Source organism: Callithrix jacchus, chromosome 15 (assembly GCF_049354715.1).
Source record: "Callithrix jacchus isolate 240 chromosome 15, calJac240_pri, whole genome shotgun sequence".
NCBI classification, from domain to species: domain Eukaryota; kingdom Metazoa; phylum Chordata; class Mammalia; order Primates; family Cebidae; genus Callithrix; species Callithrix jacchus.
The window spans coordinates 31,813,337-31,840,895 of NC_133516.1; the positions used below are offsets into that span (position 1 = coordinate 31,813,337).

The window sequence follows — 27,559 nt, forward strand, 5'->3', positions numbered from 1 at the left end:
AGGAGTGCACCAAAATGGTGGTGCAGCATGCAAAAGCAACATGAAACTGCTTGTGCCCAGCAAGGGAGAACAACAGTAGGTAGGCCCATAAGAGGCATGCAACAGGATATAGATGAGAATGGTGGAGGGCCATGGAGAGATTACAGATACACTAAATAATCATAGAGAATTCTGGCTTTTATTTTGAGTAGGGTAAGAGGAATGGAGGGTTTGAGCAGGGGGATGATGCGATCTAACTTAGGGTTAGTGTAACTCTGGCTGCTTTGTAGGGAAGAGACTGGAGAGGGACAAGGGTGAAATCAGGGAGAGTAGTTAGGAGGCCATTGTGATAATCCAGGCTGGTGGCAGCAGAGTAGGATTGCCACATTTAGCAAATAAAAATAGAGGACACCCAGTTGAATTTCAGGTAAACTTTTTTTTTTGTACAAGTATGTCTCACATAACATTGGGAAATTCAAATTTCACTGGGTATTCTGTTTTATCTGGTGACCCTCCAGTTTCCAGAAAGGGAGTGAGGAGTGGTCATATTTTGAAGGAATTAGTATAGTATTTGCTAAGATTGGATACAAGACCAAGAAAAGGGAATCGAGGAGGACTTAGATTTTGGCCTGAGCACCTGTAAGACGGAATTGTCCTTAAATGGGAAGAGCACAGGAGGAGAGTGTTTAGGGGAAATGATGAGGATCTTGGCTTTTTTTTTTAGTTGGAGTCTTGCTCTGTCACCAGGCTGGAGTGCAGTGGCATGATCTCAGCCCAAATCAACCTCTGCCTCCTGGGTTCAAGCGATTCTCCAGCCTCAGTCTCCCAAGTAGCTGGGACTACAGGCTAATTTTTTTTGTATTTTTAGTAGAGACAGGGTTTCACCATGTTGGCCAGGATGGTCTCAATTTTTTGACCTCGTGTTCCGCCCACCTCAGCCTCCCAAAGTGCTGGGATTACAGATATGAGCCACCGTGCCTGGCCTGGATCTTGGCTTTGAACATTGTCTTAGTCCATTTTGTGTTGATATAACTAAATACCACAGGTGGGTGATTTAAATAAATTTATTTCTCACAGTTTTTGAGGCTGGAAAGTTCAATATCAAGGTGCCAGCATCTGGAGCTCACTTTTATAACAACCCACTCTAGTGATAATGAACTCACTCTTGCATGCATTCCAGTTTATGCACTCACATTAATCTATTCATGAGGGTGGAGTGGAGTCCTCATGGCCTAAAGACCTCTTAACAGTTCTACCTTTTTTTTTTTTTTTTTTTTTTTTGCGGGGGAGACAGAGTCTCTGTCACCAGGCTGGAGTGCAGTGGTGAGATCTTGTCTCATTGCAACCTCTGACTCCCTGGTTCAAAGTATTCTGCCTCAGCCTCCTGAGTAGTTGGGATTACAGGCATGTGCCACCACACCCAGCTAATTTTTGTATTTTTAATAGAGACGGGGTTTCACCATGTTGGCCAGGATGGTCTCAATCTCCTGACCTTGTGATCCACCTGCCTCAGCCTCCCAAAGTGCTGGGATTATAAACTTCAGCATAAGTTTTTGGAGGGGACATATAAACCATAGCATTTGGCCATGTGGATTCAGCATGTGAAAGCTGCATATATGGAGGGCCAGTTTTTCATATATGGTAGTTCTGGAGGTCTGGCTTCCGGACTTGAGTGTGTGTGGATTTTGATATATTGTTGGGGATGTGTTCTGGAACCAATCCCCCATATATCCTGAGGGACAACTAGTTCCCTTAACTTGGGTTAATGATTACTAGTTATGTGAAGGGATTACCACCCAAGTTTTATACTTTTCTTCTGAAAGAATTTTGGTGATGAGGAGCTGTAATCTGAAAGGGGCTTTTTCTGAGAGCTTATGGAGGAAAGTAAGGCAGATGAAATGATGCTTTATTGGGGAAGATGTTACCAGAAAGGGGTCACAATCCAGACTTCAAGAAAGCGTTCTTGGATCTCATAAGAAAATTTGGAGCAAGTCCACAGAGTAGAGTGAAAGCAAGTTTATTAAGAAAGTAAAGAAGGCTAGGTATCGTGGCTCACGCCTGTAATCCCAGCACTTTGGGAGCCTGAGGCTAGTGGATCAGAAGGTCAGGAGTTCAAGACCAACCTGGCCATGATGGTGAAATCCTGTCTCTACTAAAAATACTCAAACTACCTGGGGGTGGTGGCGGGTGCCTGTAATCCCAGCTACTTGGGAGGCTGAGGCTGAGAATTGCTTAAACCTGGGAGGCTGAGGTTGCAGTGAGCTGACACTGCACTACTGCACTCTAGCCTGGGCAACAGAGTGACACTCTGTCTCAAAAAAAAAAAAAAAAAAGCCAAGCACAGTGGCTCATACCTGTAATCCCAGCATTTTGGGAGGCTGAGGCAAGCAGATCATGAGGTCAGGAGTTCAACACCAGCCTGGTCAATTTGGTGAAACCTCGTCTCTACTAAAAATGCAAAAATAAAAATTAGCCAGGCGTGGTGGTGCATGCCTGTAATCCCAGCTACTCGGGAGGCTGAGGCAGAAGAATCACTTGAACCCAGGAGGCAGAGGTTGCAATGAGCTGGATGGTACCATTGCACTCCAGCCTGGGCAACAAAGTGAGACTCCATCTCTTTTTATTTTTTTGATTAATTAATTAATTTTTATTTATTTATTTTAATATATATAAATTTTACTACTTTGATGGCTTCCATAACTCAAAAAGAGAATGGCGACTCCATAGAACAGCCCCAAAAGCTGCTGGTTGCCTATTTTTATTAAACCTGGGAGGCTGAGGTTATTTTTATTGTTATTTCTTGATGTATGCTCAGCAAGGGTGGATTATTATTCAGTTTTCTGGGGAAGGAGTGGAGATTTCCAAGAACTGAGGGTTCTTCCTGTTAGACCATATAGATTAACTTCAGGATGTTGCCATGGCATTTGTAAACTGTCATAGCGTGGGTTGGAGTCTCTTTCATCATGCTAATTTATTGTCATTAGCTATGATGTGCAGTGAGGATGACCAGAGGTCACTTTCTTTTTTTTTTGGATTCTTACTTTGTCACCCAGGCTGGAGTGCAGTGGCGCAATCTTGGCTCACTGCAACCTCCACCTCCCACGTTGTTCAAACAATTCTCCCAACTCAGCCTTCTGAGTAGCTGAGATTACAGGTGCACCATCATGCCTGGCTAATTTTGGTATTTTTAGTAGAAATGGGGTTTTGCCATGTTGACCAAGCTGGTCTCAAACTGCTGACTTCAAGTGCTGGGATTACATTGTGAACCACTATGTCTGGCCTTAATTTTTGTTTGTTTGTTTGTTTTTGAGATGAAGTCTCACTCTGTAACCCAGGCTGGAGTGCAGTGGCGTGATCTCAGCTCACTGCAACCTCTACCTACTGGGTTCAAGCAATTCTTCTGCCTCAGTCTCCTGAGTAGCTGGGATTACAAGCACGTGCCACCACACCCGGCTAATTTTTCTATTTTCAGTAGAGATGGGGTATTAGAGACAGAATGCTTGTTTTTAGGTGCTGCAAGGAAAAATTAGCCTTCAGACAAAAAGTTTTCTCAGCAAGTCAATTTTACTTTCTGCAGAAAGGGTGCTACTTGTCAGCAATCTTTCTATGAGAGCACACTGAACAAAGGAAAGGCAGGAATACTTATTCTTTATGCATTGAGTCCTTACTGCTGTGTCCTATCTCCCTTGGTTGGAGCTGGACCTCAGGCTAAACTTAACTTGATTGGCTAACAACTTAAAACTTTCTTAAATAGGTAAAAGCAATGGAGAACAAAGGAAAAGAGGAAGTTGCTTGCGAAAGGACTCAGAAAAGTAAAACATTTCTTTTGTTTATTTTTTATTTTATTTTTCTTTAGAAAAGTAAAACATTTTTGGCTGGGCGCGGTGGCTTATGCCTGTAATCCCAGCACTTTGGGAGGCCGAGGCGGGTGGATCACAAGGTCAAGAGATCGAGACCATCCTGGTCAACATGGTGAAACCCCGTCTCTACTAAAAATACAAAAAATTAGCTGGGCATGGTGGCACGTGCCTGTAATCCCAGCTACTCAGGATGCTGAGGCAGGAGAATTGCCTGAACCCAGGAGGCGGAGGTTGCGGTGAGCCGAGATTGCGCCATTGCACTCCAGCCTGGGTAATAAGAGCGAAACTCCATCTCAAAAAAAAAAAAGAAAAGTAAAACATTTCTAAACAAGGAAGGGGCATGGGCTGCGCCCTGGAACATGGTCACAGGCATGTCCAGCACAAATATCTTGGTTAAAGTACAAGGACATAGAATGTACTAAGTGCCCGTGAGCATGTCCAGCACAAATATCTTGGGGTAAAGTACAAGGACACAGAATGTACTTATTCCCTTATATCCTAATAGCTATATAGGGTAGGGCTTAACAAAGAGTTACTAGCAAAAAGCGAGAAGGCTTGGAAGAAAATTAGTCTTTAAAAGGAACTATTATTTCGAACATTTATTATTATTATTCTTTAACAAGAAGGGAAACTTCGAAGAGGAACTGTTTTTTTTTGAGACGGAGTTTCGCTCTTGTTACCCAGGCTGGAGTGCAATGGCGCGATCTCGGCTCACCGCAACCTCCGCCTCCTGGGTTCAGGCAATTCTCCTGTCTCAGCCTCCTGAGCAGCTGGGATTACAGGCATGCGCCACCATGCCCAGCTAATTTTTTGTATTTTTAGTAGAGATGGGGTTTCACCATGTTGACCAGGATGGTCTCAATCTCTTGACCTTGTGATCCACCCGCCTCGGCCTCCCAAAGTGCTGGGATTACAGGCTTGAGCCACCGTGCCTGGACCGAAGAGGAACTTTTTACACAGGATTTCGTCATGTTGGTCAGGCTGTCAAATTCTTGACTTCATGATCCATCCACCTTGGCCTCCCAACCCTGGGTTTTTTTTTTTTTTTGAGAGGGACTCTTGCTCTGTCACCCAGGCTAGAGTGCAGTGACACAATCTCAGCTCACTGCAACTTCCACCTCCTGGGTTCAAGCTATTCTCCTGCCTCAGCCTTCTGAGTAGCTGGGATTACAGGAGTGAGCCACCACCTGACCAAATTTTTGTATTTTTAATAGAGATGGGGTTTCACCATATTGTCCAGGCTGGTCTCAAACACAGGCATGATCACCACGCCTGGCCCAGAGGTCACTTTCACTGCCATCTTGGATATGGTGGGTTTTGGCCAGCTTCTTTACTGCATCCTTTGTAATCGGCAGGGCCTTTGTGACCTGTATCTTTGCTGACCTATCTCATCCTGTGACTATGAATGCATAACCTCCTGGGAATGTAGCCCAGGTCTCAGCTTCATTTTACCTAGCCCCTATTCAAGACAGAGTCGCTCTAATTCAAATGCTTCTGACAGGCAAGGTGCAGTGGCTCACACCTGTAATCCCAGCACTTTGGGAGGCTAAGGTGGGTGGATCACCTGAGGTCAGGAGTTCGAAACCAGCCTGGCCAACATGCTGAAACCCCATCCCTACTAAAAATACAAAAATTAGCCAGGTGTGGTGGCAGATGCCTGTAATCCCAACTACTCAGGAGGCCAAGGCAGGAGAATCACTTGAACTAAGGAAGCAAAGGTTGCAGTGAGTGCCAAGATAGTGCCATTGCACTCTAGCCTGGGTGACAGAGCAAGACTCTCTCTCTCTCAAAAAAAAAGCCTTTGACAAAGAATGTGTGGAATGCAGGTAGACATTTGAAAGAGGGTAGGAAAAGCCAAGCTTATCTGCTTTAGTTTGTTACTTGATGACTGGTTATGCTATTACCTTGTTTCATTTTGAAACTAGATCATGCATCAGCCCTGTGTTCTCAGAGCATTTTTTCTTTCTGGTGAGTTTTAGTCCTTATAACTCAGGCTGCATATTTTAGATACTACTGACTTAATACTGGAATATTAACCATGTATATTGTAATATAATTTGTAGCATACCTTACTCTGCCACTATTTAAAATTGTGATTGTTTCTAAAAAGAATGTCTGTTTTTCAGCCCTTGTAATTAGTTGGCACCAACTCATCATTTAAAAATTTGTAACCTCAAAAAAAAATTGGTAACCTCTCTGCTTAAATAAAAATAGTCCTTGGCTGGGCACGGTGTCTCATGCCTGTAATCCCAGCACTTTGGGAGGCCGGAACAGGTGGATCGCAAGGTCACGAGATCAAGACCATCCTGGCCAACATGGTGAAACTTCATCTCTACCAAAAATATAAAAATTAGCTGGGCATGGTGGTGCACACCTGTAGTCCCAGCTACTTAGGAGGCTGAGGCTGGAGAATCCTTTGAACCCAGGAGGTGGAGGTTGCAGCGAGCCAAGATCATGCCACTGCACTCCATCCTGGCGACAGAGCAAGACTCCATCTAAAAAAAGAAAGTCCTTATGATTCCTTTGTTTATTAATTTCTGCTGCTGTGTCTGGCAGACTCTGGCCTAGCGAGGGATGAAGTACTCAGACATAGGTTTGCAGTATAAGAGCAGTTAAGGGGCTGCTCAGCACTAGTGGCTAAAGAAGAGAGCAGCCTCGAACAGCTGGAGCTGCTTGCTTTTATTCAGTACAGACATAATGCCGAAAGCCTGGAGCCAACACAATCTGTGGGTAATTCACATTTTTGTTCCCCCTTTCAGGAAGCAGTCATGGAAGATCAAGGGTCAGTTTCAGACAACCTAAGTAAAAAAGCCTATTAAAGATAAATTCCCTTACACTTCCTCATACCTACTCCTTGTCCTCTGCCTCAGGCTAAGAGAATAGCTGCTTTCAGCTTATTCTCCCCCAAAGCTATGCAGAGCCTTCTGATCTTTCAAAAGGCCTGCTCCTTTCCCTTATAGCTTCTCCCGCCACTCTGACCGATCTCCTGCTTCTACATATAATATTTCTAAATTAGTTTGGGTTCAGCAATAACTTATCTCTTAAGGCAAACATGCTTTTTTGTGTGCTCTTGCTTTGCACGTGGTTATTTCTTTCTGCCTCTGGAATAAACAGACCTCCACAGCAATGCAATTTAGGTCCCTAGAACAGGGGTCCCCAACCCCCAGGCCCCAGGGCCAGCACCAGTCAGTCTATGGCCTGTTAGGAACCAGGCCACACAGCAGGAGGTGAGCAGTAGGACTGCCTGAGTTCCATCTCCTGTCAGATCAGTGGCAGCATTAGATTCTCATAGGAGTGTGCATGAACCCTGTTGTGAACTGCACATGTAAGGGATCTAGGTTGTGCACTCCTTATGAGACTCTAATGCCTGATGATGTGAGGTGGAACAATTTCATTCTGAAACAACCCCCTGCCCCGCCCACAACCAATGTTCATGAAAAAAATTATCTTCCACAAAACTTGTCCCTGGTGCCAAAAAGTTTGGGAAGTGCTGCCCTAGGACTCAAGGTCAGAAACCTAATGCCTGAGGGAGTTTACTTTTCATCCTGAGAAACCACCCTTAGCCATATTTTGCTAATTTGACCCATAACCACCTCTCTGTGTTTTTCTATCTTTATTCAGCTAACGACTTCCTTACTTTGCTCCTTTTCTGTTTTCCCCTCTTCTATTGCTGTCCAGAGCCACAGCCTTTGTAAAGCTAAACATCACCGTATCAAAATCTTCCACCTACAGAGAGGGTACCTGGGGCTTGACCCACTCAGGAGCAAGGAACAGTGTACTTTTTCTATAAACCATTGGAAAACCCCATACTTTATAGAAAGTATACAATTGGATGATCTAGGTCGGCTGCAGTGGCTCACACCTGTAATCTCAGCACTTTGGGAGGTTGAGGCAGGCAGATTGCCTAAGGTCAGGAGTTCGAGCCTGGCCAATGTGGTAAAACCCTGTCTCTACTAAAAATGCAAAAATTAGCTGGGCATGGTTGTGGGCGCCTGTAATCCCAGCTACTCAGGAGGCTGAGGTAGGAGAATTGCTTGTACCCAGGAGATGGAGGTTGCAGTGAGCCAGAGCAAGACCCTGTCTCAATTTTTTAAAAAAATTGGATCATCTGAAGATCTCTTGTGTGGTAGGGGTAGACCAGTCATGACTGAATATAACTGACAGGTTCCTGAACTTTGTAAGACATCTTTCCTCTGGTTGAATTCTAGGAAGATGGACATCCTCAGAATTGGATAAACCATATGGTAAACATAGACTTGATGCATAAGTAAAGGCAGGATAACTAATCAAAAGGAAAAAATGTTATTCATCTTCTACCACACATATATTGAATCTCTTCTGTTTAATTCAGTTAACTGGAATTGCTGGTTTCATTTTCAATAGTAAGGGGGTTTGATCATATAGTCTGAGAGACTACCTTTGTTACCTTCTGGTCATACAGGACCTCATTGGCCTCACCCCTTCGATGCTAGCAGTGTCACATACCTGGAACTATACAGGCTTTTTGAAAGTTGGTATTTCTGGCTGGGCACAGTTGGCTCACACCTGTAATCCCAGCACTTTGGGAGGCTGAAGCAGGTAGATCACTTGATGTTAGGAGTTTGAGCCCAGCCTGGCCAACATGGTGAGACCCTGTCTCTATTAAAAAAAAAAAAATTAGCTGGGAGTGACAACTCATGCTGGTAATCCCAGCTACTCAGGAGGCTGAGGCAGGAAAATAGCTTGAGCCTGGGAGGCAGAGGTTGCAGTGAGTTAAGATTACACCATTGCATTCTAGCCTGGGTGACAGAGTGGGACTCCATATCCAAAAAAAACAAAAAAAGGCCGGGTGTGGTGGCTCACACCTGTAATCCCAGCGCTTTGGGAGTCCAAGGCAAGTGGATCACCTGAGGTCAGGAGTTTGAAATCAGCCCGGCCAACATGGCAAAACCCCGTCTCTACTAAGAAATACAAAAATTAGCTGGGCACAGTGGCATGTGCCTGTAATCCCAGCAACTAGTGGGGCTGAGGCAGGAGGATCGCCTGAACCTGGGAGGCAGAGGGTGCATTGAGCCAAGATCATGTCACTGTACTCCAGCCTGGGCAACAGAGCAAGACTCTGTCTCAAAAAAAAAAAAAAAAGTTTCTATTTCTAATTCCATGAATACAAGTATTTTGAGCTTTATATGTATTCACAAAAAGCAAATTACATGCTTTTTTTTTTGTGAGACAGAGTTTCACTCTTGTTACCGAGGCTGGAGTGCAATGGTGCAATCTCGGCTCACCGAAACCTCTGCCACCTGGGTTCAGGCAATTCTCCTGCCTCAGCCTCCTGAGTAGCTGGGATTACAGGCATGCACCACCATGCCCAGCTAATTTTTTGTATTTTTAGTAGAGATGGGGGTTCACCATGTTGACCAGGATGGTCTCGATCTCTTGACCTCGTGATCCACCCGCCTCGGCCTCCCAAAGTGCTGGGATTACAGGTTTGAGCCACCGTGCCCAGCTGCCTTTTTTTTTAAGAAACAGGGTCTTGTTTTGTTGCGCAGGTTGGAGTGCATCGGTGGGATCGTAGCTTACTGAATTCCTAGGCTCAAGTGATCCTACTGCCTCAGCCTCCCAAATAGCTGAAACTACAGGTGTATGTCACCATGCCTGGCTTGTTTAAATTTGAAATTTTTATTTTTTATTTTGTCATTATTTTAAATAGAGATGGGGTCTCGCTATGTTGCCCAGGCTGGAGTGCAGTAGCTATTCACAGGCATGATCCCACTACTGATCAGCATGGGAGTTTTGACCTGCTCCATTTCTGACCTGGGCCAGTTCACCCCTCCTTAGGCAACCTGGTGGTCCCCCACTCCCGGAAGATCATCATATTGATGCTGAACTTAGTACAGACACCCACTTGGCATAGCACACTACAGCCCAGAACTCCTAGACTCAAGCAATCCTCCAGCCTCAGCCTCCCAAGTAATTGGGACTACAGGCATGTGCCACCATGCCTAGCTAATCTTAATTTTTTAAAAAATAGTTTGAGAGATAATTTTTTTTCTCTGTTGCCATGCTAGAGTATGGTGGGGTAATCTTGGCTCACTGCAACCTTGATCTCCAGGCTCAAGCAATCCTCCCACCTCAGCCTCCCAAGCAGATGGGACTACAGGTTTGTGCCACCACACCCTGCTAATTAAAAAAAAAAAATTTATAGAGGCAGGGTTGTCCAGGCTGGTCTCAAACACATGGCCACAAGCAATCTTCTTGCTTTGGACTCCCAGATGCTGGGGTTACAGGTGTGAGCCACCATGCCTGGTCTACTCATTGTTTTTCAAAGGGTGGGCAGAGATCGTGGGAGAAATCTGAACATTGCCATGATTCAGATAATAATAGCTAATAGCCAGTTCTTTGGAATCTATATACTGATTGTGGTGTGATGATTACATGAATTCTAAATATTAGTTAATATTCATAGAATGACTTTGGGAAGCTTAGGCAGATGGATCACTTGAGGCAGGAGTTTGAGACCAGTCTGGCCAACATAGCAAAATCTCATCTCTACTAAAAGTATAAAGAATTAGGCCAGGTATGGTGGCTCACATCTGTAATCCCAGCACTTTGGAAGCCAAGGCGGGTGGATTGTGAGGTCAGGAGTTCAAGACCAGTTTGGCCAAGATGGTGAAACCCCATCTCTACTAAAAATATAAAAATTAGCCAGGTGTGGTCGCAGGCACCTGTAATCCCAGCTATTTAGGAGGCTGAGGCAGAGAATTGCTTGAACCTGGGAGGTGGAGGTTGCAGTGAGCTGAGATCATGCCACTACACTCCAGCCTGGGCGACAGAGTGAGACTCTGTATAAAAAAAAAAAAAAAAAAAAAAAAAAATTAGCTGGACATGGTGGTGCATGCCTGTAATCCCTGTAATCCCAGCTACTTGGGAGGCTGAGGCACAAGAATCATTTGAACCCAGAGGCAGGGGTTACAATGAGCTGAGATTACATCATCACTGTACTCTAGTCTGGGTGACAGAGCATAACTCTGTCTCAGAAAAAAAAAATTAATGGAACATACACACACATACAAACACACACAATTTTGTATGTCACTTAAAAAATGTGAAAGGGCTGGGCGAGGTGGCTCAGGCCTGTAATCCCAGCACTTTGGGAAGATAAAGCAGGCATATTCCTTGAGTTTAGGAATTCGAGACCAGCCTGGGGATTGGGGTGAGACCCCATCTCTATTATATACATTTTTTTTTTTTTCAGACGGAGTCTTGCTGTTGCCACACTGGAGTGCAATGGCATGATCTTGGCTCACTGTAACTTTCACTTGAACCTCCCAGGTTCAAGCAATTTTCCTGCCTCAGCCTTCTGAGTAGCTGGGACTACAGGAGCATGACACCACACCCAGTTAATTTTTGTGTTTTTAGTAGAGAGGGGGTTTCATCATGTTGGCCAGGATGATCTCAATCTCTTGACCTTATGATCTGCCAGCCTTGGCCTCCCAAAGTGCTGAGAGATTACAGGCGTGAGCCACCGTGCCTGGCCTATATAGAAAAATTTTTTTTAAAAAAAAGGGTAAAGTAGGCCGGGCACGGTGGCTCACGCCTGTAATCCAACTACTTTGGAGGCCAAGGCGGGCAGATCACCTGAGGTTGGGAGTTCAAGACCAGCCTGACCAACATGGTGAAACCCCGTCTTAAAAAAAAAAAAGTAAAGTATTTTTGAAAGGATATTAGGAGGCTCATTTTTGAGACAGAGTTTTGCTCTTGTTGCCTAGGCTGGAATGCAGTGATGCGATCTTGTCTCACTGCAACCTCTGCCTCCTTGGTTCAAGCGATTCTCCTGCCTCAGCCTCCTGAGTAGCTGGAAATTACAGGAGCCCACAACCATGCCCAGTGATTTTTTATTTTTATTTTTAGTAGAGATGGGTTTTATTATGTTGGCCATGCTGGTCTCAAACTCCTGATCTCAGATGATCCACCTGCCTTGGCCTCTCAAGGTGCAGGGATTACAGGCGTGAGCCACCATTCCTGGTGTTTTGTTTGTTTGTTTGTTTTTAGACAGAGTCTTGCTCTATTGCCCAAACTGGAGTGCAGCGGTATGTTTTTAGCTCACTGCAACCTCTGCCTCCTGAGTTCAAGCAGATCTCCCACCTCAGCCTCCTGAGTAGTTGGGATTACAGGTGTGCACCACCACATTGGCTAAGTTTTGTATTTTTTTAGAGACAGGGTTTCACCATTGTTGGCCATGCTGGTCTCAAACTCCTGACCACAAGTGATTTGCCTGCCTTGGCCTCCCAAAGTGCTGGGATTACAGATATGAGCTACCGTGCCCAGCCAGAAGGTTTAAATTTTAATGAAGTCCAGCTTATTTTTTTTTTTCCATGAGTGTCTTTGAATTTATATCTAAAAAGTCATTGCCAATCCCAAGGTCATCTATATTTTCTCCTATGTTATCTTCTAGGAGTTTTATCATTTTGCATGTTACAATTAGGTTTATAATCCATTTTGAGTTCATTTTTGTGAAGGGTGTAAGGTCTATATTTAGATTCATTATTTATGCATATGGCTATCCAGTTGTTTAGCATCATTTATTGAAAAGACTATCTCAGTTGCATTATCTTTGCTCCTTAGTCAAAGATCAGTTGGCTATTTTTATGGGTCTATTTCTGGGCTCTCTATCCTGTTCCATTGATTTCTTGTCTTTTTTTTTTTTTTTCTTGGCCAATACTACATTGTGTTGATTACTATAGATTTAAAGCAAGTCGTCTCCTTCTTTTTTTTTTTCTTTTTTTTTGAGACAAGGTCTCACTCTGTCACCAAGGCTGGAGTGCGTGGCATGATCACAGCTCACTGTAGCCTCAACATCCCCAGGCTCAGGTGATCCTTCCACCTCAGCTTCCCAAGTAGCAGAGACTACAGGTGTATGCCACCACACTCAGCTAATTTTTTTATAATTTATAGAGATAGAATTTTGCCATGTTCCCCAGGCTGGTCTCTAACTCATGGTCTCAAGCAATCTGCCCGCCCCAGCCTTCCAAAGTGCTGTAATTACATACCTGAGCCACTGTGCCTGGCCCTATGTCTTAAAGCCAGGTAGCATCAGTCTTCTGGCTTCTTCTTCATATTGTGTTAGCTATTCTGGATTTTTTGCCTCTCCATATAGAGTCAGTTTATCAATATTTACAAAATAACTTGGTGGAATTTTTATTAGGATTGCATTGACTCTATACATAAGGTTGGGAAGAACTGACATCTTGACAATATTGTCTTCCTATCTATGAATATGAATATCTCTCCATTGACTGATTGATTGAGATGAAATCTTGCTCTGTCACCCAGGCTGGAGTGCGGTGGCCCGATCTCTGCTCACTGCAACCTCTGCCTCCCAGTTCAAGCAATTCTTTTGCCTTAGCCTCTGGAATAGCTGGGACTAGAGATGCATGCCACCATGCCTGGCTAATTTTTGTATTTTTAGTAGAGATGGAGTTTCACCATATTGTTCAGGGTGGTCTTGAACTCCTGACCTCATGATCCACCCGCCTTGGCCTCCCAAAGTGCTGGGATTATAGGCGTGAGCCACCATGCCCAGCCATATCTCTCAATTTATTTAGTTCTAATTTGATTTATGTCATCAGAGTTTTACAGTTTTTGTCATATAGATGTTGTATATATTTTGTCAGAGTTACATGTAAGTATTTCTTTTTTGGGGGTCCAAATATAAATGGTTTTGTGTTTCTATTTATTTATTTTTTTTGGGACAGTGTCTTGCTCCATTGCCAGACTAGAGTACAGTGGCGCAATCTCAGCTCACTGCAACCTCCACCTCCTGGGTTCAAGCGATTTTCCTGCTTCAGCCTTCCGAGTAGCTGGGATTATAGGCGCATATCACTATGCCCAGCTAATTTTTTGTATTTTTAGTAGAAACGGGGTTTCACCATGTTGACCAGGCTGGATCCTCTTGCCCCAGCCTCCCAAAGTGCTAGAATTACAGGCATGAACCACCATGCCCAGCCGGTTTTGTGTGTTGTTTTTGTTTTTTTTTTTCAGACAGAGTTTCGCTCTTTTTGTCCAAGCTGGAGTGCAATGGCACCATCTCGGCTCACTGCAACCTCCGCCTCCTGGATTCAAGTGATTCCCCTGCCTCAGCCTCCTTAGTAGCTGGGATTACAGGCACACGCCACCATACCCAGCTAATTTTTTGTATTTTTAATAGAAACAGTGTTTCACCATGTTAGCCAGGCTGGTTTTGAACTCTGACCTCAGGTGATCAACCTGGCTTGGCCTCCCAAAGTGCTGGGATTACAGGCATGAGCCATCACACCTGGCCAGTTTTGTGTTTTTAATTTCAAATTCTATTTTTTCATTGCTGGTATATAGGAAAGTAATTGACTTTGTATGTTAGCTCTGTATCCTGTGACTTGCTAAAATTGCTTAGTTCCAGGAATTTTTTTTTGGTTAATTATTTCAGATTTTTTTTTTTTTTTTTTTTTTGAGGTGGTTTCTCATTCTGTAGCCCAGGCTGGAGTGCAGTGGCACAATCTTGGCTTACTGCAACCTCCACCTCCCAGGTTCAAGTGATTCTCCTGCCTCAGCCTCCTGAGTAGCTGGAATTACAGGTGTGCACCACCACAATCATTTTTGTATTTTTAGTAGAGAATGGGATTTCAGGATGTTAGCCAGGCTAGTCTTGAACTCCTGACCTCAAGTGATCACCTGATGTCAGGAGTTTGAGACCAGCCTGGCCAATATGGTGAAATCCCATCTCTACTAAAAATTAGCTGGGTGTGGTGTTGGCAGGCTGTAATCAGGAGCTACTCAGGAGACTGAGGCAGGAGAATCACTTGAACCTGGGAGGTGTAGGTTGCAGTGAACTGAGATCATGCCACTGTTGAGATCATGCCACTGTACTCCTGCCTGAGCAAGACAGTGAGACTCCATCTCAAAAAAGAAATTTATATTCAGAACATCTGTTTCATTTTATCTATGTTTGTGTTGGGACAGTATTTTATATTTGATGGTCTTTATTTCACCATATGTGTGGTAATCATATTTTCTGATGCTGTATATATATATATATATATATATTATATTTGATGGTCTTTATTTCACTGTATTTTATATTTGATGGTCTTTATTTCACCATATGTGTGGTAATCATATTTTCTGATGCCATATATATATATAAAATATATATTCTGATAAATATGAAAGCTCTTGTTAAATTGGAGAGACAAAACTTAGAAGTGGGCTTTTTAGCTGGGTACAGTGGCTCATACCTGTAATCCCAGCACTTCAGGAGGCCAAGGTGGGCAGATCATGAGGTCAAGAGTTTGAGACCAACATGGTGAAATGCTGTCTCTATTAAAAATACAAAAAAAATGACTGGGCACAGTGGCTCACCCCTGTAATCCCAGCACTTTGGGAGGCTAAGGCGGGCAGATCACGAGGTCAAGAGATGGAGACAATCCTGGCCAACATGGTGAAACCCCATCTCTACTAAAAGTACAAAAATTAGCTGGGTGTGGTGGCGTGCGCCTGTAGTGCCGTCTACTTGGGAGGCTGAGGCAGGAGAATCGATTGAACCCGAGAGGCAGAGGTTGCAGTGAACTGAGATTGTGCCTGTACTCCAGCCTGGGTGACAGAGTGAGACTTCGTCTCAAAAAAATAAAAAGCGCTTTTAAAATAAAATTTAAGCTATATGATCATCATAATGAATTATAGTATACAGCGTGTTGGGTTGTCAATGAGCAGAGCAACTGTTTATAAGAGGTGTGAGAAGGTACTTTTGCCCAAAGCACTCCATATTTTCTTCTCTAGCTTCTTTTTTTGGGGGGGGAGGAAGGCAGGAAGGGAGGGAAGGAGGACGGTAGGGAGGAAGGAATGGATGAAGGAAGGAAGGAAGGAAAGAAGGGGGGAGGGAGGGAGGGAGGGAGGGAAGGGAAGGGAAGGAAGGAAATCAAGCAATCAGAGAGACATTGCTGACCTGGATTTAGAGGTTTACAAGTTGATTTCTTTTTTTGAGAGAAGGAAAGAAAAAAAAAAATAAGTAAAGGAGAGGAAGAAAGAGGAAGAGAAAGGGGGAGAGTAAACAGAAATATTGCTTTATTCTGAAAAAAATTGGGTATTAATAATGGCCAATCAATGTTTCATTTAAACTTATGAGTAGGTGTGATGTGGTATTGACAAGAATGTATATTTTGTGTATTTGAAGTGGGGAGCTCTATAAATATTTATTAAGTTTACTTGTTCCGGATCTGAGTTCAAGTCCTTGATATCCTTATTAATTTTCTGTCTCATTGAGTCTAAGTCTTTTTTTTTTTTTTTTTTTTTTTTTTTTTTTTTGAGGCAGAGTTTCGCTCTTGTTACCCAGGCTGGAGTGCAATGGCGTGATCTCGGCTCACCGCAACCTCCGCCTCCGGGGTTCAGGAAATTCTCCTGCCTCAGCCTCCTGAGTAGCTGGGATTATAGGCACGTGCCACCATGCCCAGCTAATTTTTTGTATTTTTAGTAGAGACGGGGTTTCACCATGTTGACCAGAATGGTCTCGATCTTTTGACCTCGTGATCCACCCGCCTCGGCCTCCCAAAGTGCTGGGATTACAGGCTTGAGCCACCGTGCCCGGCCTTGAGTCTAAGTCTTTATGTATCTGGGTGTTAGGATCGTTAGCTCTTGTTGTTGCATTTATCCTTTTACCACTGTATCTTTGTTGCTTTAAAATCCATTTTATCCGATACGAGATTTGCAACTCCTGCTTTTTATTTATTTATTATTTATTTTTGCTCTCCATTTGGTTGGTAAATCTTTCTCTATCCCTTTGTTTTGAGTCTTTGTGTATCCTTGCATGTGAAACAGGTCTGGATGTAACATGCCGTTGGGTTTTGGCTGTGTCTTTTGATTGGGGGATTTAGTCGATTTAAATTTAGGGTTACTGCCATTTGATGTTAACTGGCTGTTTTATCCATTCGTTGGTGTAAATTCTTCTTTATGTTGGTGCTCTTTACTTTTTGGTATATTTTTCGAAAGGCTAATACTGGTTGTTTCTTTCTGTGTGTAATGCTTCTTTCAGAAGCTCTTGTAAAGCAGGCCTGGTGGTAATACAATCTCTGAGTTCTTGCTTGTTCATAAAAGATTTTATTTTTCCTTCAGTTGTGAAGTTTAGTTTGGTTGGATATGAAATTCTGGGCTGAAGGTTCTATTCTTTGAGGATGTTGAATATTGGTCCCCACTCTCTTCTGGCTTGTAGAGTTTCTGCTGAGAGATCTGCTGTAAGTCTGATAGGCTTGCCTTTGTGGGTAACCTGACCTTTCTCTCTGGCTGCCCTTAGTATTTTCTCCTTCATTTCAACCCTGGTGAATCTAACGATTATGTGCCTTGGGGTTGCTCTTCTTGAGGAATATCTTTGTGGTGTTCTCTGTATTACCTGGGGTTGAATATTGACCTGCTTTGCTAGTTTAGGAAAATTTTCCTGAATAATATCCTGAAGGGTATTTTCCAGCTTGGATTCATTCTCTCCGTCGCATTCAGGTACACCTATCAAACGTAAATTTGGTCTTTTCACATAGTCCCACATTTCTTGGAGACTTTGCTCATTCCTTTTTATCCTTTTTTCTCTAATCTTCTTCATGTTTTATTTCATTAAGTTGGACTTTGACCTCTGATATCCCTTCTTCTGCTTGAACAATTCGAGTGTTTAAACCTGTGCATACTTCTCGGAGTTCCTGTATTGTATTCTTCAGTTCCATTAATTCACTCATACTCCTCTCTAAGTTGTCTATTCTCAATAGGATTTCATCAAACCTTTTTTCAAAGTTCCTAGTTTCTTTACATTGGGCTACAACATGTTCTTTTTTTTTTTTTGAGACGGAGTTTCGCTCTTGTTACCCAGGCTGGAGTGCAATGGCGCGATCTCGGCTCACCGCAACCTCCGACTCCTGGGATCAGGCAATTCTTCTGCCTCAGCCTCCTGAGTAGCTGGGATTACAGGCACGCGCCACCGTGCCCAGCTAATTTTTTGTATTTTTAGTAGAGACGGGGTTTCACCATGTTGACCAGGATGGTCTTGATCTCTACATGTTCTTTTAACTCACTGAAGTTTGTTATTATCCATTCCTTGAAGAGTACTTCTGTCATTGGATGCGCTCATTCTCCATCAAGCCTTGTTCCATTGTTGATGTGGAACTGTGGTCATCTTTAGAGGGAGAGGCATTCTGACTTTGAGTATTCTCGGCTTTTTTATGCTGGTTTCTTCCCGTCATTGTAAATTTATCCTCCTGTCCTCTTTGAATTTACCAACTTTCAGATTAGGTCTCTTGAGTGGGCGTCCAGGTTGTTAGTTCCCAGGGCCAGAGCAGCGGCTTAAAACTGATGGTGCTTTTCTTCCCAGGATTCTCCTGTCTGGCTTCCTTCTTGTGTCTGTAGTAGGTGACTCTGCCTTCCCGGGGCTCCAAACCTCGGTCAGAAGGGGAACTGGTCCCGTTTACTCTGCGCCGAGCGCTGCACCGCTGCGCAGGGCTCTGGTGTTGTGCTGGGGGCCCGTCCGGGTCCTCCAAACCTGTTTACTCTGCTCCCAAAGCTGCCACGCTGAGGTGCCGGCAGAACCGCTGCGCCTGCCACGAGAGTCGTGCTGGCGACCTGTGTGTTTCCTCCACCGGGGATCTTCTGCTCTGTGAGCGACCAGAATTTGTCTGAAAGTGTGGCATCCTCTAGTTCTCCGCGCCTTCACTGAGAGCTGCAATCCAGGGATGTTAGCGATCGGCCATCTTGGATCGTCTCCTTCTCTAGCTTCTTTACTGCCCAAATTCACAGCTGACTTTGCATTCCAATATCTTTTTTTTTTTTTTTTTCCTGAGACCGGGTCCTGCTCTGTTGGCCAGGCTGGAGTGCAGTGGCTTGATCTCAGCTCACTGCAACTGTCTCTTGGGTTCAAGTGAGTCTTGTGCTTCAGCCTCCCAAGTAGCTGGAATTACAGGCATTTGCCACCATGCCCAGCTAATTTCTGTATTTTTAGTAGTAGAGATGGGGTTTCGTCATGTTGGCCAGGCTGATTTCGAATTTCTGACCTCAAGTCATACACCTGCCTCAGCCTCCCAAACTGTTGGGATTACAGGTGTGAATTTTAATGTCTTCTAGTCTAGGGAGAAATAGTTTTCTTAGGAGAGGTAATAGATTAAGTCATTCATTGTACCAAGCAATGAAAGATGGAGTTTATTGGTTCTTTCCTAATAGCAGATTATGATTGGATGGCAAGAGAAAGGGGCCAAAAAGCAGAAAATGGAAGGCAAATTTGCCGTTTTAGAAGTGACTTTGGGTTTTGCCTGGCATTAAGATTGATGGGAGTCAGTAGCTACTTGGGAGACTGAGGCAGGAGAATTGCTTGAACCTGGGAGGTAGAGGCTGCAGTGAGCTAAGATCATGCTACTGCACTCCAACCTGGGTGACAGAGCCAGACTCTGTCTCAAAAAAAAAAAGAAAAAAGCCAGACACGGTAGCTCACTCCTATAATCCTAGCACCTTGGGAGGCTGATATGGGTGGATCACCTGAGGTTAGGAGTTTGAAACCAGCCTGGCCATGACAAAACCCTGCCCCTACTAAAAATACAAAAATTAGCCAGACATGGTAGCAGGTGCCTGTAATCTCAGCTACTCATGAAGGAAGCTGAGAGAGGAGAATATTTGAACCCAGGAGGTGAACAGTGAACTGAGATAGCACCACTGTACTGCAGTCTGGGCAACAGAGTGAGACTCTGTCTCAAAAAAAAAAAAAAAAGTGATGGGGGTCAGGCATGGTGGCTCATGCCCGTAATCCTAGGACTTTGGGAGGCCAAAGCAGGAGGATCACTTGCACCAGCAGTTAGGGACCAGCCTGAGCAATATAGTGAGACCCCATTTCTATAAAAAATTACAAAATTAGGCCAGGCGCAGTGGCTCATGCCTGTAATCCCAGCACTTTGAGAGGCTGAGACAGGTGGATCACCTAAGGTCAAGAGTTTGAGACCAGCCTGACCAATATGGTGAATCCTTGTCTCTACTAAAAATACAAAAATGAAATTAGTGGCTGGGCACAGTGGCAGTGGCTCATGCCTGTAATTCCAGAACTTTGGGAGGTTCAGGCGGGAGGATTGTCTGAGCTCAGAGTTTGAGACCAGCTTGGACAACACAGTGAAACCCCTTCTCTACTAAAATACAAAAAATTAGCTGGTTGTGGCGGTATGCACCTGTAGTCCCAGCTACTCGGGAGGTTGAGGAGGAGAATTGCTTGAATCCTGGAGGCAGAGGTTGTAGTGAGCCAAGATCGCACCACTGTATTCCAGCCTGGCCACCGAGTGAGACTCCATCTCAAAAAAAAAAAAAAAAAAAATGAGCTGGGCGTGGTGGTATGCACATATAGTCCCAGCTCCTTGGAGAGGTTGAGGCAGGAGAATCACTTGAAACCAGGAGGGGAAGTTTGCAGTCAGCTAAGATCACACCACTACACTACAGCCTGGGGGACAGCAGGAGACTCCAAATAAAAAAAAAACATTAGCCAGGGGTAGTGGCATAGGCCTGTAGTCACAGCTATTTCGGAGGTGAGGTGGGAGGATTGCTTGAAGTCAGAAGTTCAAGGCTTTAGTGGGCCATGATTGCACCACTGCATTCCAACTTGGGAGACAGAACGAGACCCTGTGTCTTAAAAAAAAAAAATATTTTTTTGATGGGAATTTGTATGCAATTGAACAGCAGAAGGGAATTTGCATGCAATTTAGCAACAGACATACCTGTTTCTGGCACATAGGTAACAAATTTTCACTAATTGGATGGAATAAAGCTGCTGGAATATCCTCATATACATACAATAATCACTATTAATCTTTGGAAAAATTATACTGTTAACTTTCTTAATATTCATCTGTTCTTTCTAATAGGTATAATTATAAGAAATGAATTTTAATGTCTGGAATATCAAAGAGATGCTCAGTATTCCGTCAGGCTCTGGGTAAGTTTTCTGGTTATGTTCTCTGCTCCTTAAGAGGATTTTCTGGTTTCATTGATTCATAGAAAGAGGGTTCCTGGCTAGGCGCAGTGGCTCATGCCTGTAATCCCAACACTTTGGGAGGCCAAGGCGGGTGGATCGCCTGAAGTCAGGAGTTCAAGACAAGCTTGGTCAATATGGTGAAACCCTGACTCTACTAAAAAAATACAAAAATTAGTTGGATGCAGTGGTGCACAACTGTAACCCTAGCTACTCAGGAAGTTGAGGCAGGAGAATCACTTGAACCTGGGAAGCGGAGTTTGTGGTAAGCGGAGATCGCACCACAGCACTCCAGCCTGAGTGACAGAGCGAGACTCTATCTCAAAAAAAAAAAAGACGGTTCCCTTCCCATTAAGGGTTCCCTTCTCCATATAATAATGGAGGTACCCCTATACAGCCTCTTCTCCTCTTCTCCTCTGTCTCTGCTGCATCTTCTTGTGCTTTTTTTTCTTCTGTTCATTACAAAAGTACAGCTCTGTGTGTTAACTGAGTAATGAAACCAGCCTGGCCATGACAAAACCCTGCCCCTACTAAAAATACAAAATTTAGCCAGACATGGTAGCAGGTGCCTGTAATCTCAGCTACTCATGAAGGTGTCATATCCAAGATTACCAAATCCATTGTCATGAAGCTTCTTCCTTCTGTTTCTTTCTTTCTTTCTTTCTTTTTTTTTTTTTTTTTTTTTTTTGACATGGAGTCTCACTCTGTTACCCAGGCTGGAATGCAATGGCAACATCTTGGCTCACTATAACCTCCAGCTCCTAGGTTCAAGCAATCCTCCCACCTAAGCCCCCCTAGTAGCTAGGATTACAGCATGTGCCACCATGCCTGGCTAATTTTTGTATCTTTAGTAGAGACGGGGTTTTGCCATGTTTTCCAGGCTGGTCTCGAACTCCTGACCTCAGGTGATCCACTCAAATCAGCCTCCCGAACTGCTGGGATTACAGGCGTGAGCCACCATACCCGGCCTTCATAGTTTTTTTTTTTTTTGAGACTCAGTCTTGCTCTGTCCACCAGGCTGGAGTGCAAGGGTGTGATCTTGGCCCACCGTAACCTCCACCTCTCAGGTTCAAGCCATTCTCCTGCCTCAGCCTCCTGAGTAGCTGGGACTACAGGTGCATGCCACCATGCCCAGTTAATTTTTTATTTTTAGTAAAGATGGGGTTTTACTGTATTAGCCAGGATGGTCTCTATCTCCTGACCTTGTGATCTGCCCGCCTTGGCCTCCCAAAATGCTGGGATTACAGGCGTGAGCACCGCACCCGGCCCCATAGATTTAAGATATAAATCCTACATCATTTTAGGAGGCTCACAAAACTGTCCCCCTGCCGCCCCCACCACCAAGCCTAGCTAATTATTCTATTTAGCTCAAGAGGAAAGTAACAGATAACTATTTCTGAGCAATGATTATGTTACTCATATTGCAATGTATGTGTGTAACCCGTTACCTAACTTATCTCAGGAGATGTTTCTGTTATCAAAACACCAGGAGTTCAGTCTAGGTCCTGCTGCTTGCCACACAGAAAGCCAATTACTGAGATGACAAGTATTGTCAAGGAAGAAGGCTTTAATTTAAGGGTGCTACAGCTGAGGAGATGGAGTCAGCCTCAAATCCATCTCCCTGACTAAAACTAAGGGTTTATATAGCAGGGAGGAAATGTAAAAATTTGTAAGAAGACAAGAACTAGGGAGGCATCTGGTGCAGTGATCTGGTGAGTTTCAGTTATTTGATACTTTTTTTTGAGATGGAGTTTCACTCGTTATCCAGGCTGGAGTGCAGTGGCGCAATCTCGGCTCACGGCAACCTCTGCCTCCTGGGTTCAGGCAATTCTCCTACCTCAGCCGCCTGAGTAGCTGGGACTACAGGAGTGCGCCACCATGCCCAGCTAATTTTTGTATTTTTAGTAGAGACTGGGTTTCACCATGTTGACCAGGATGGTCTCAATCTCTTGACCTCGTGATCCACCCGCCTCGGCCTGCTAAAGTGCTGGGATTATAGGCATGACCACTGAGCCTGGCCTGATACTTTTTAAAAAAAATTTATTTCCTCCTCCTCCTCTTCTTCCTCTTCCTTCTCCTCCTCTTCCTCTTCCCTATTTAATATTTTTTGGAGAGGCCTGAAGGTCCTTTCCTGAGGAAGGAACTCAGGTAAAACAAATACTTTTCAAGTTTTAACAGGAGAAAGGGCAATTTCTATGTTTATCCAAAAACAACTGTCTATGGGACTAGGGCTGGTTTCATTGCTGAGTAAAAATAATCACCCTTCTCTATCCTGAGCTATTTAGTTTCTTTTTGTTTTAATAATAATATGTTTATATCAAAATAGAAAAATAGTTTGTATTGATATAAGGGTTTCTTTGGTTCAGAATATGTACTTATATATTATCTAATTACTTTAAATTTAACATTTGATAAAGGAATGATTTGGGTGTGTGTTTTAATGCAGCAGTCCCTAACCTTTTGGTAACAGGGACCAGTTTGATGGAAGACATAGATCAGGATATGGAGAAATGGTTTCAGGATGATTCAAGTGCATTATATTTATCATGCACTTTATTTCTATTATTATAACCTTGTAATATATATTGAAATAATGGTTGGGCACAGTGGCTTATACCTGTAATCCCAGCACTTTGGGAAGCTGAGGCAGGTGGATTGCTTGAAGGTCAGGAGTTTGAGACCAGCCTGGCCAGCATGGCGAAACTCTGTCTCTACTACGAAATACAAAAATTAGCCAGGTGTGGTCGTGGGCCCCTGTAATCCCAGCTACCCAGGAAGCTGAGGCATGAGAATTGCTTAAACCCAGGAGGCAGAGGTTGCAGTGAGTCAAGAACACACCACTGCACTCCAGCCTGGGTGACAGAGTGAGACTCCATCTCAAAAAAAGAAGAAAGAAAGAAAGAAAGAGAGAGAGAGAGAGAGAGAGAGAGAGAGAGAGAGAGAGAAAAGAAAGAAAGAAAGAAAGAAAGAAAGAAAGAAAGAAAGAAAGAGAAAGAAAGAAAGAGAAAGGAAAGAAAGAAAGATAATTATGCAGTCCACCATGATGTAGAATTAGTGGGATCCCTGAGCTTGTTTTCCTGCAACTAGACAGTCCCATTTGGGGGTGATGGGAGACAGTGACAGTTCATCAGGCATTAGATTATCATAAGGAGCCCGCAACCTAGATCTCTTGCATGTGCAGTTCACAATAGAGTTTGCACTCCTATGAGAATTTAATGCTGCCACTGATCTGACAGAAGGCAGAGCACAGATGTTAATAGAGATCAGCCTGGGCAACATGACTGTCAGTTCCTGGGGTTTGGGTTCAGTCCCTGCTGAAGTCCAAGGGGAGTGGGTGGATGAGCAGAAAGAACCTTCAGGGGTCTGTAGGCAGATAAATATGGTTTCATTCAGCAGCTTTCTCATTAGCAGCTTACTTTCACACTGGCTTTCTTATTAGCAGCTTATTCACACCGTCTGCCCTGTCTTGGCTGCTTGAGCCGGCTGCCCCCATGCACAGCTTCAACGCTGGCTCTCCCTTGCCTTCAGGGTCAACAGCTTAACTCTTTCTCTGTCTGGGCACGAGCAAGCCGAGATGTATCCTGGCTCCTTCCTGTCTGTCTGCAAAGATGGACTGCTCTGCATCTCTCTCTTTCTTTGGGCACCAGCATGCTTGCCATGTCAAGCCATGTTGAGCTGAGCCAAGCCAAGCCCCCAAAAGACCCCTCTACATCGTCAGCAGGACAGTTATGCCTTTTATAGACAATAGTGTCATAGAGCCAAGTATGAACCTATACAAACAGGTTATATAACAAGTGGAGGTGTGCACTTGCATACCAAACTTGCTGACTCATGCAGGCTTGGATATCTACCTCAGCCTATTCCTTGACCAAAGCACATCCATGTACCTAACAATGACAAAACCCTGTCTCTACAAAAAATACAAAAATTAGCTGGGTGTGGTGGTGCATGCCTACTACTAGGGAGGCTGAGGTGGGAGGATCACCGGAGCAGAGGTTGCAGTGAGATGGGATCATGCCACAGCATTCCAGCCTGGGCAGCAGAGTGCGACCCTGTCTCAAAAAAAAAGAAAGAGGCCGGATGTAGTGGCTCCTGCCTGTAATCCCAGCACTTTGGGAGGCCAAGGCGGGCGGATCACTTGAGGCCAGGAGTTTGAGACCAACCTGGCCAACATGGTGAAACCCCATCTGTACTAAAAAATACAAAAATTACAGGCATGGTGGCGCAGGCTTGTAATCCCAGCTATTGGGAGGCTGAGGTAAGAGAATTGCTTGAACCCAGGAAACAGAGGTTCAAGCGATCAGTGAGATTCCACCATTGCACTGCAGCCTGGGCAACAAGAGCAAAATTCTGTCTCAGAAAAAAAAAGTAGCCAGGCGTGGTAGTTCATGCTTGTAATCCCAGTACTTTGGGAGGCTGAGGTAGGTGACATCAGGGGTTGGAGACCAACCTGGCCAACATGGTGAAACCCCATCTCTACTAAAAATAAAAAAAAAAGGAAAATTAGCTGGGGATGGTGGTGGGTGCCCAGCTACTTGGGAGGCTGAGGCAGGAGTATCATGTGAACCTGGGAGGCAGAAGTTTCAGTGAGCTGAGGTCACACCATTGCTCTTCAGCCTGGTCAACAAGAGCAAGACTCCATTTGAAAAAAAAAAAAAAGAAGAAAGAAAAGGAAAACATTTTTTTTTTTTGAGATGGAGTCTCACACCATCACTTAGTGGCTCAAGCTCAATCTTGGCTCACTGCAATCTCTGCCTCCTGGGTTCAAGCAATTCTCCTGCCTCAGCCTCCTGAGTAGCTGGGACTACAGGCATGCACCACCATTCCCAGCTAATTTTTTTTGTATTTTTATTTTTGTATTTTTTTTTAGTAGAGACTGGATTTCACACTGTTGACCAGGATGGTCTTGAACTCCTGACCTCATGATCCGCCGCCTCGGACTCCCAAAGTGCTGGGAATATGGGCATGAGCCACCACGCCCAGCCTTTGTTTTTTTTTTTGAGACGGAGTCTCACTCTGTCACAGTTCGGATTGCAGTGGCGTGATCTCAGCTCAATATAGCACTTGGCCCTCAAAAACATTTTAAAATGGATCCTCCTAGCCGGGTGCTCAATAAATGTTGCTGTTAAATTAATGAACAGGCTGGGTGCAATGACTCAAGCCTGTAATCCCAGCACTTTGGGAGGCTCAGGCAGGTGTATTATGAGGTCAGGAGATGGATACCATCCTGGCCAACCTGGTGAAACCCCATCTCTACTAAAATACAAAAAATTAGCTGGGTGTTGTGGTACACACCTGTAGTCCCAGCTACTCAGGAGGCTGAGGCAGGGAACTTGGTTGAACCTGGGAGGCAGAAGTTGCAGTGAGCTGAGATAATGCCACTGCACTCCAGCCTGGCAACAGAGCAAGACTCTGTCTCAAAGAATAAAAAAGATCTTCCTATGCACAGATCTAAGTTGATCATATTCATCAGTATGGATGAGGCCTGTATTAGTCTGCCTAGATTGCTATAACAAAGTACCAGAGACTGGGTGGAGGCTGGAAGTCATGGATCAGTATGCTAACATAATTGGTTTCTGGTGAGGTATTTTCCTGGCTTGCAGACAGCCCTTTTCTTCCCGTGTCTTCACATGAGGGTGGGTGGATGGCTGAGAAGTGGCATGAAAGAGCTACCTCTCTGGTGTCCTCTTTTGTTTTTGGAGATGGAATCTCACTGTGTCACCCAGGCTGGAGCACAGTGGCACAATCTCAGCTCACTGCAACCTCTGCCTCCTGGGTTCAAGAAGTTCTCCTGCCTCAGCTTCCCAAGTAGCTGGGATTACAGGCGCATGCTGCCACGCCTAATTTTGTGTGTGTGTGTGTGTGTGTGTGTGTTTTAGTAAAGACGGGATTTCACTGTGTTGCCCAGGCTGGTCTTGAACTCCTGAGCTCAGGCAATCTGCCCACCTTGGCCTCCCAAAGTGCTAAGATTACAGGTGTGAGCCACCAAGCCCGGCTTCTGGTGTTCCTTTTTATAAGAACACCAATCCAGGCTGGGCACGGTAGCTCACACCCATGATCCCAGCACTTTGGGAGGCCGAGGCGGGTGGATCATGAGGTCAAGAGATCGAGACCATCCTGATCAACATGGTGAAACCCCATCTCTACTAAAAATACAAAAATTAGCGAGGCATGGTGGCGCGTGCCTGTAATCCCAGCTACTCAGGAGGCTGAGGCAGGAGAATTTCCTGAACCCAGGAGGCGGAGGTTGCGGTGAGCCGAAATCGTGCCATTGCACTCCAGCCTAGGTAACAAGGGTGAAACTCCATCTCAAAAAAAAAGAACACCAATCCTATCATAAGAGCCCTACCTTCATGACTTCATCTAACCCTGATTACCTCCTAAAGGGTCCATCTCCAAATACCATCATATCAGGGTTGATATGATGATACCATCATATCAACATATTAATTTTCAAGAGACACAAACATTCAGTTCAAAACAAAGCCAATCTGTAATTGTTTTGTTATGGCTCTTTCTCTCCCTTCAGTCCTGCTCTGTTCCTTCCCTGTAGGCACACACTCTAGAATTAATGTGTACCCTCCAATTACTTCTATACACTCATTTACATAATTGATGTATATAATTTGGGTTTAAAAATTTACATAAATGATCTGTAATAGAGTTCATTCAATGTTTACCTTTTATTTTACTCAAAACTATGTTTCTGAGAAGTCTCAAAATCTCATGTGATTATATT

At 44.3% G+C, this 27,559-nt stretch overlaps 1 protein-coding gene across 5 annotated transcripts in view; it reads left to right on the forward strand.

Annotated features, from left to right (window-relative positions):
- The window catches only part of IHO1 (interactor of HORMAD1 1), a 57,100-nt gene that overhangs the window by 3,020 nt on the left and 26,521 nt on the right, over positions 1-27,559 (forward strand). For all 5 annotated transcript variants that reach the window (XM_035275495.3, XM_035275496.3, XM_035275493.3 and 2 more), the window contains exon 2: positions 20,714-20,784. In XM_035275495.3, coding sequence (XP_035131386.1) covers positions 20,729-20,784 — 56 coding nt within the window. In that variant the 5' untranslated portion in view covers positions 20,714-20,728. The remainder of the gene's footprint in view (positions 1-20,713; positions 20,785-27,559) is intronic.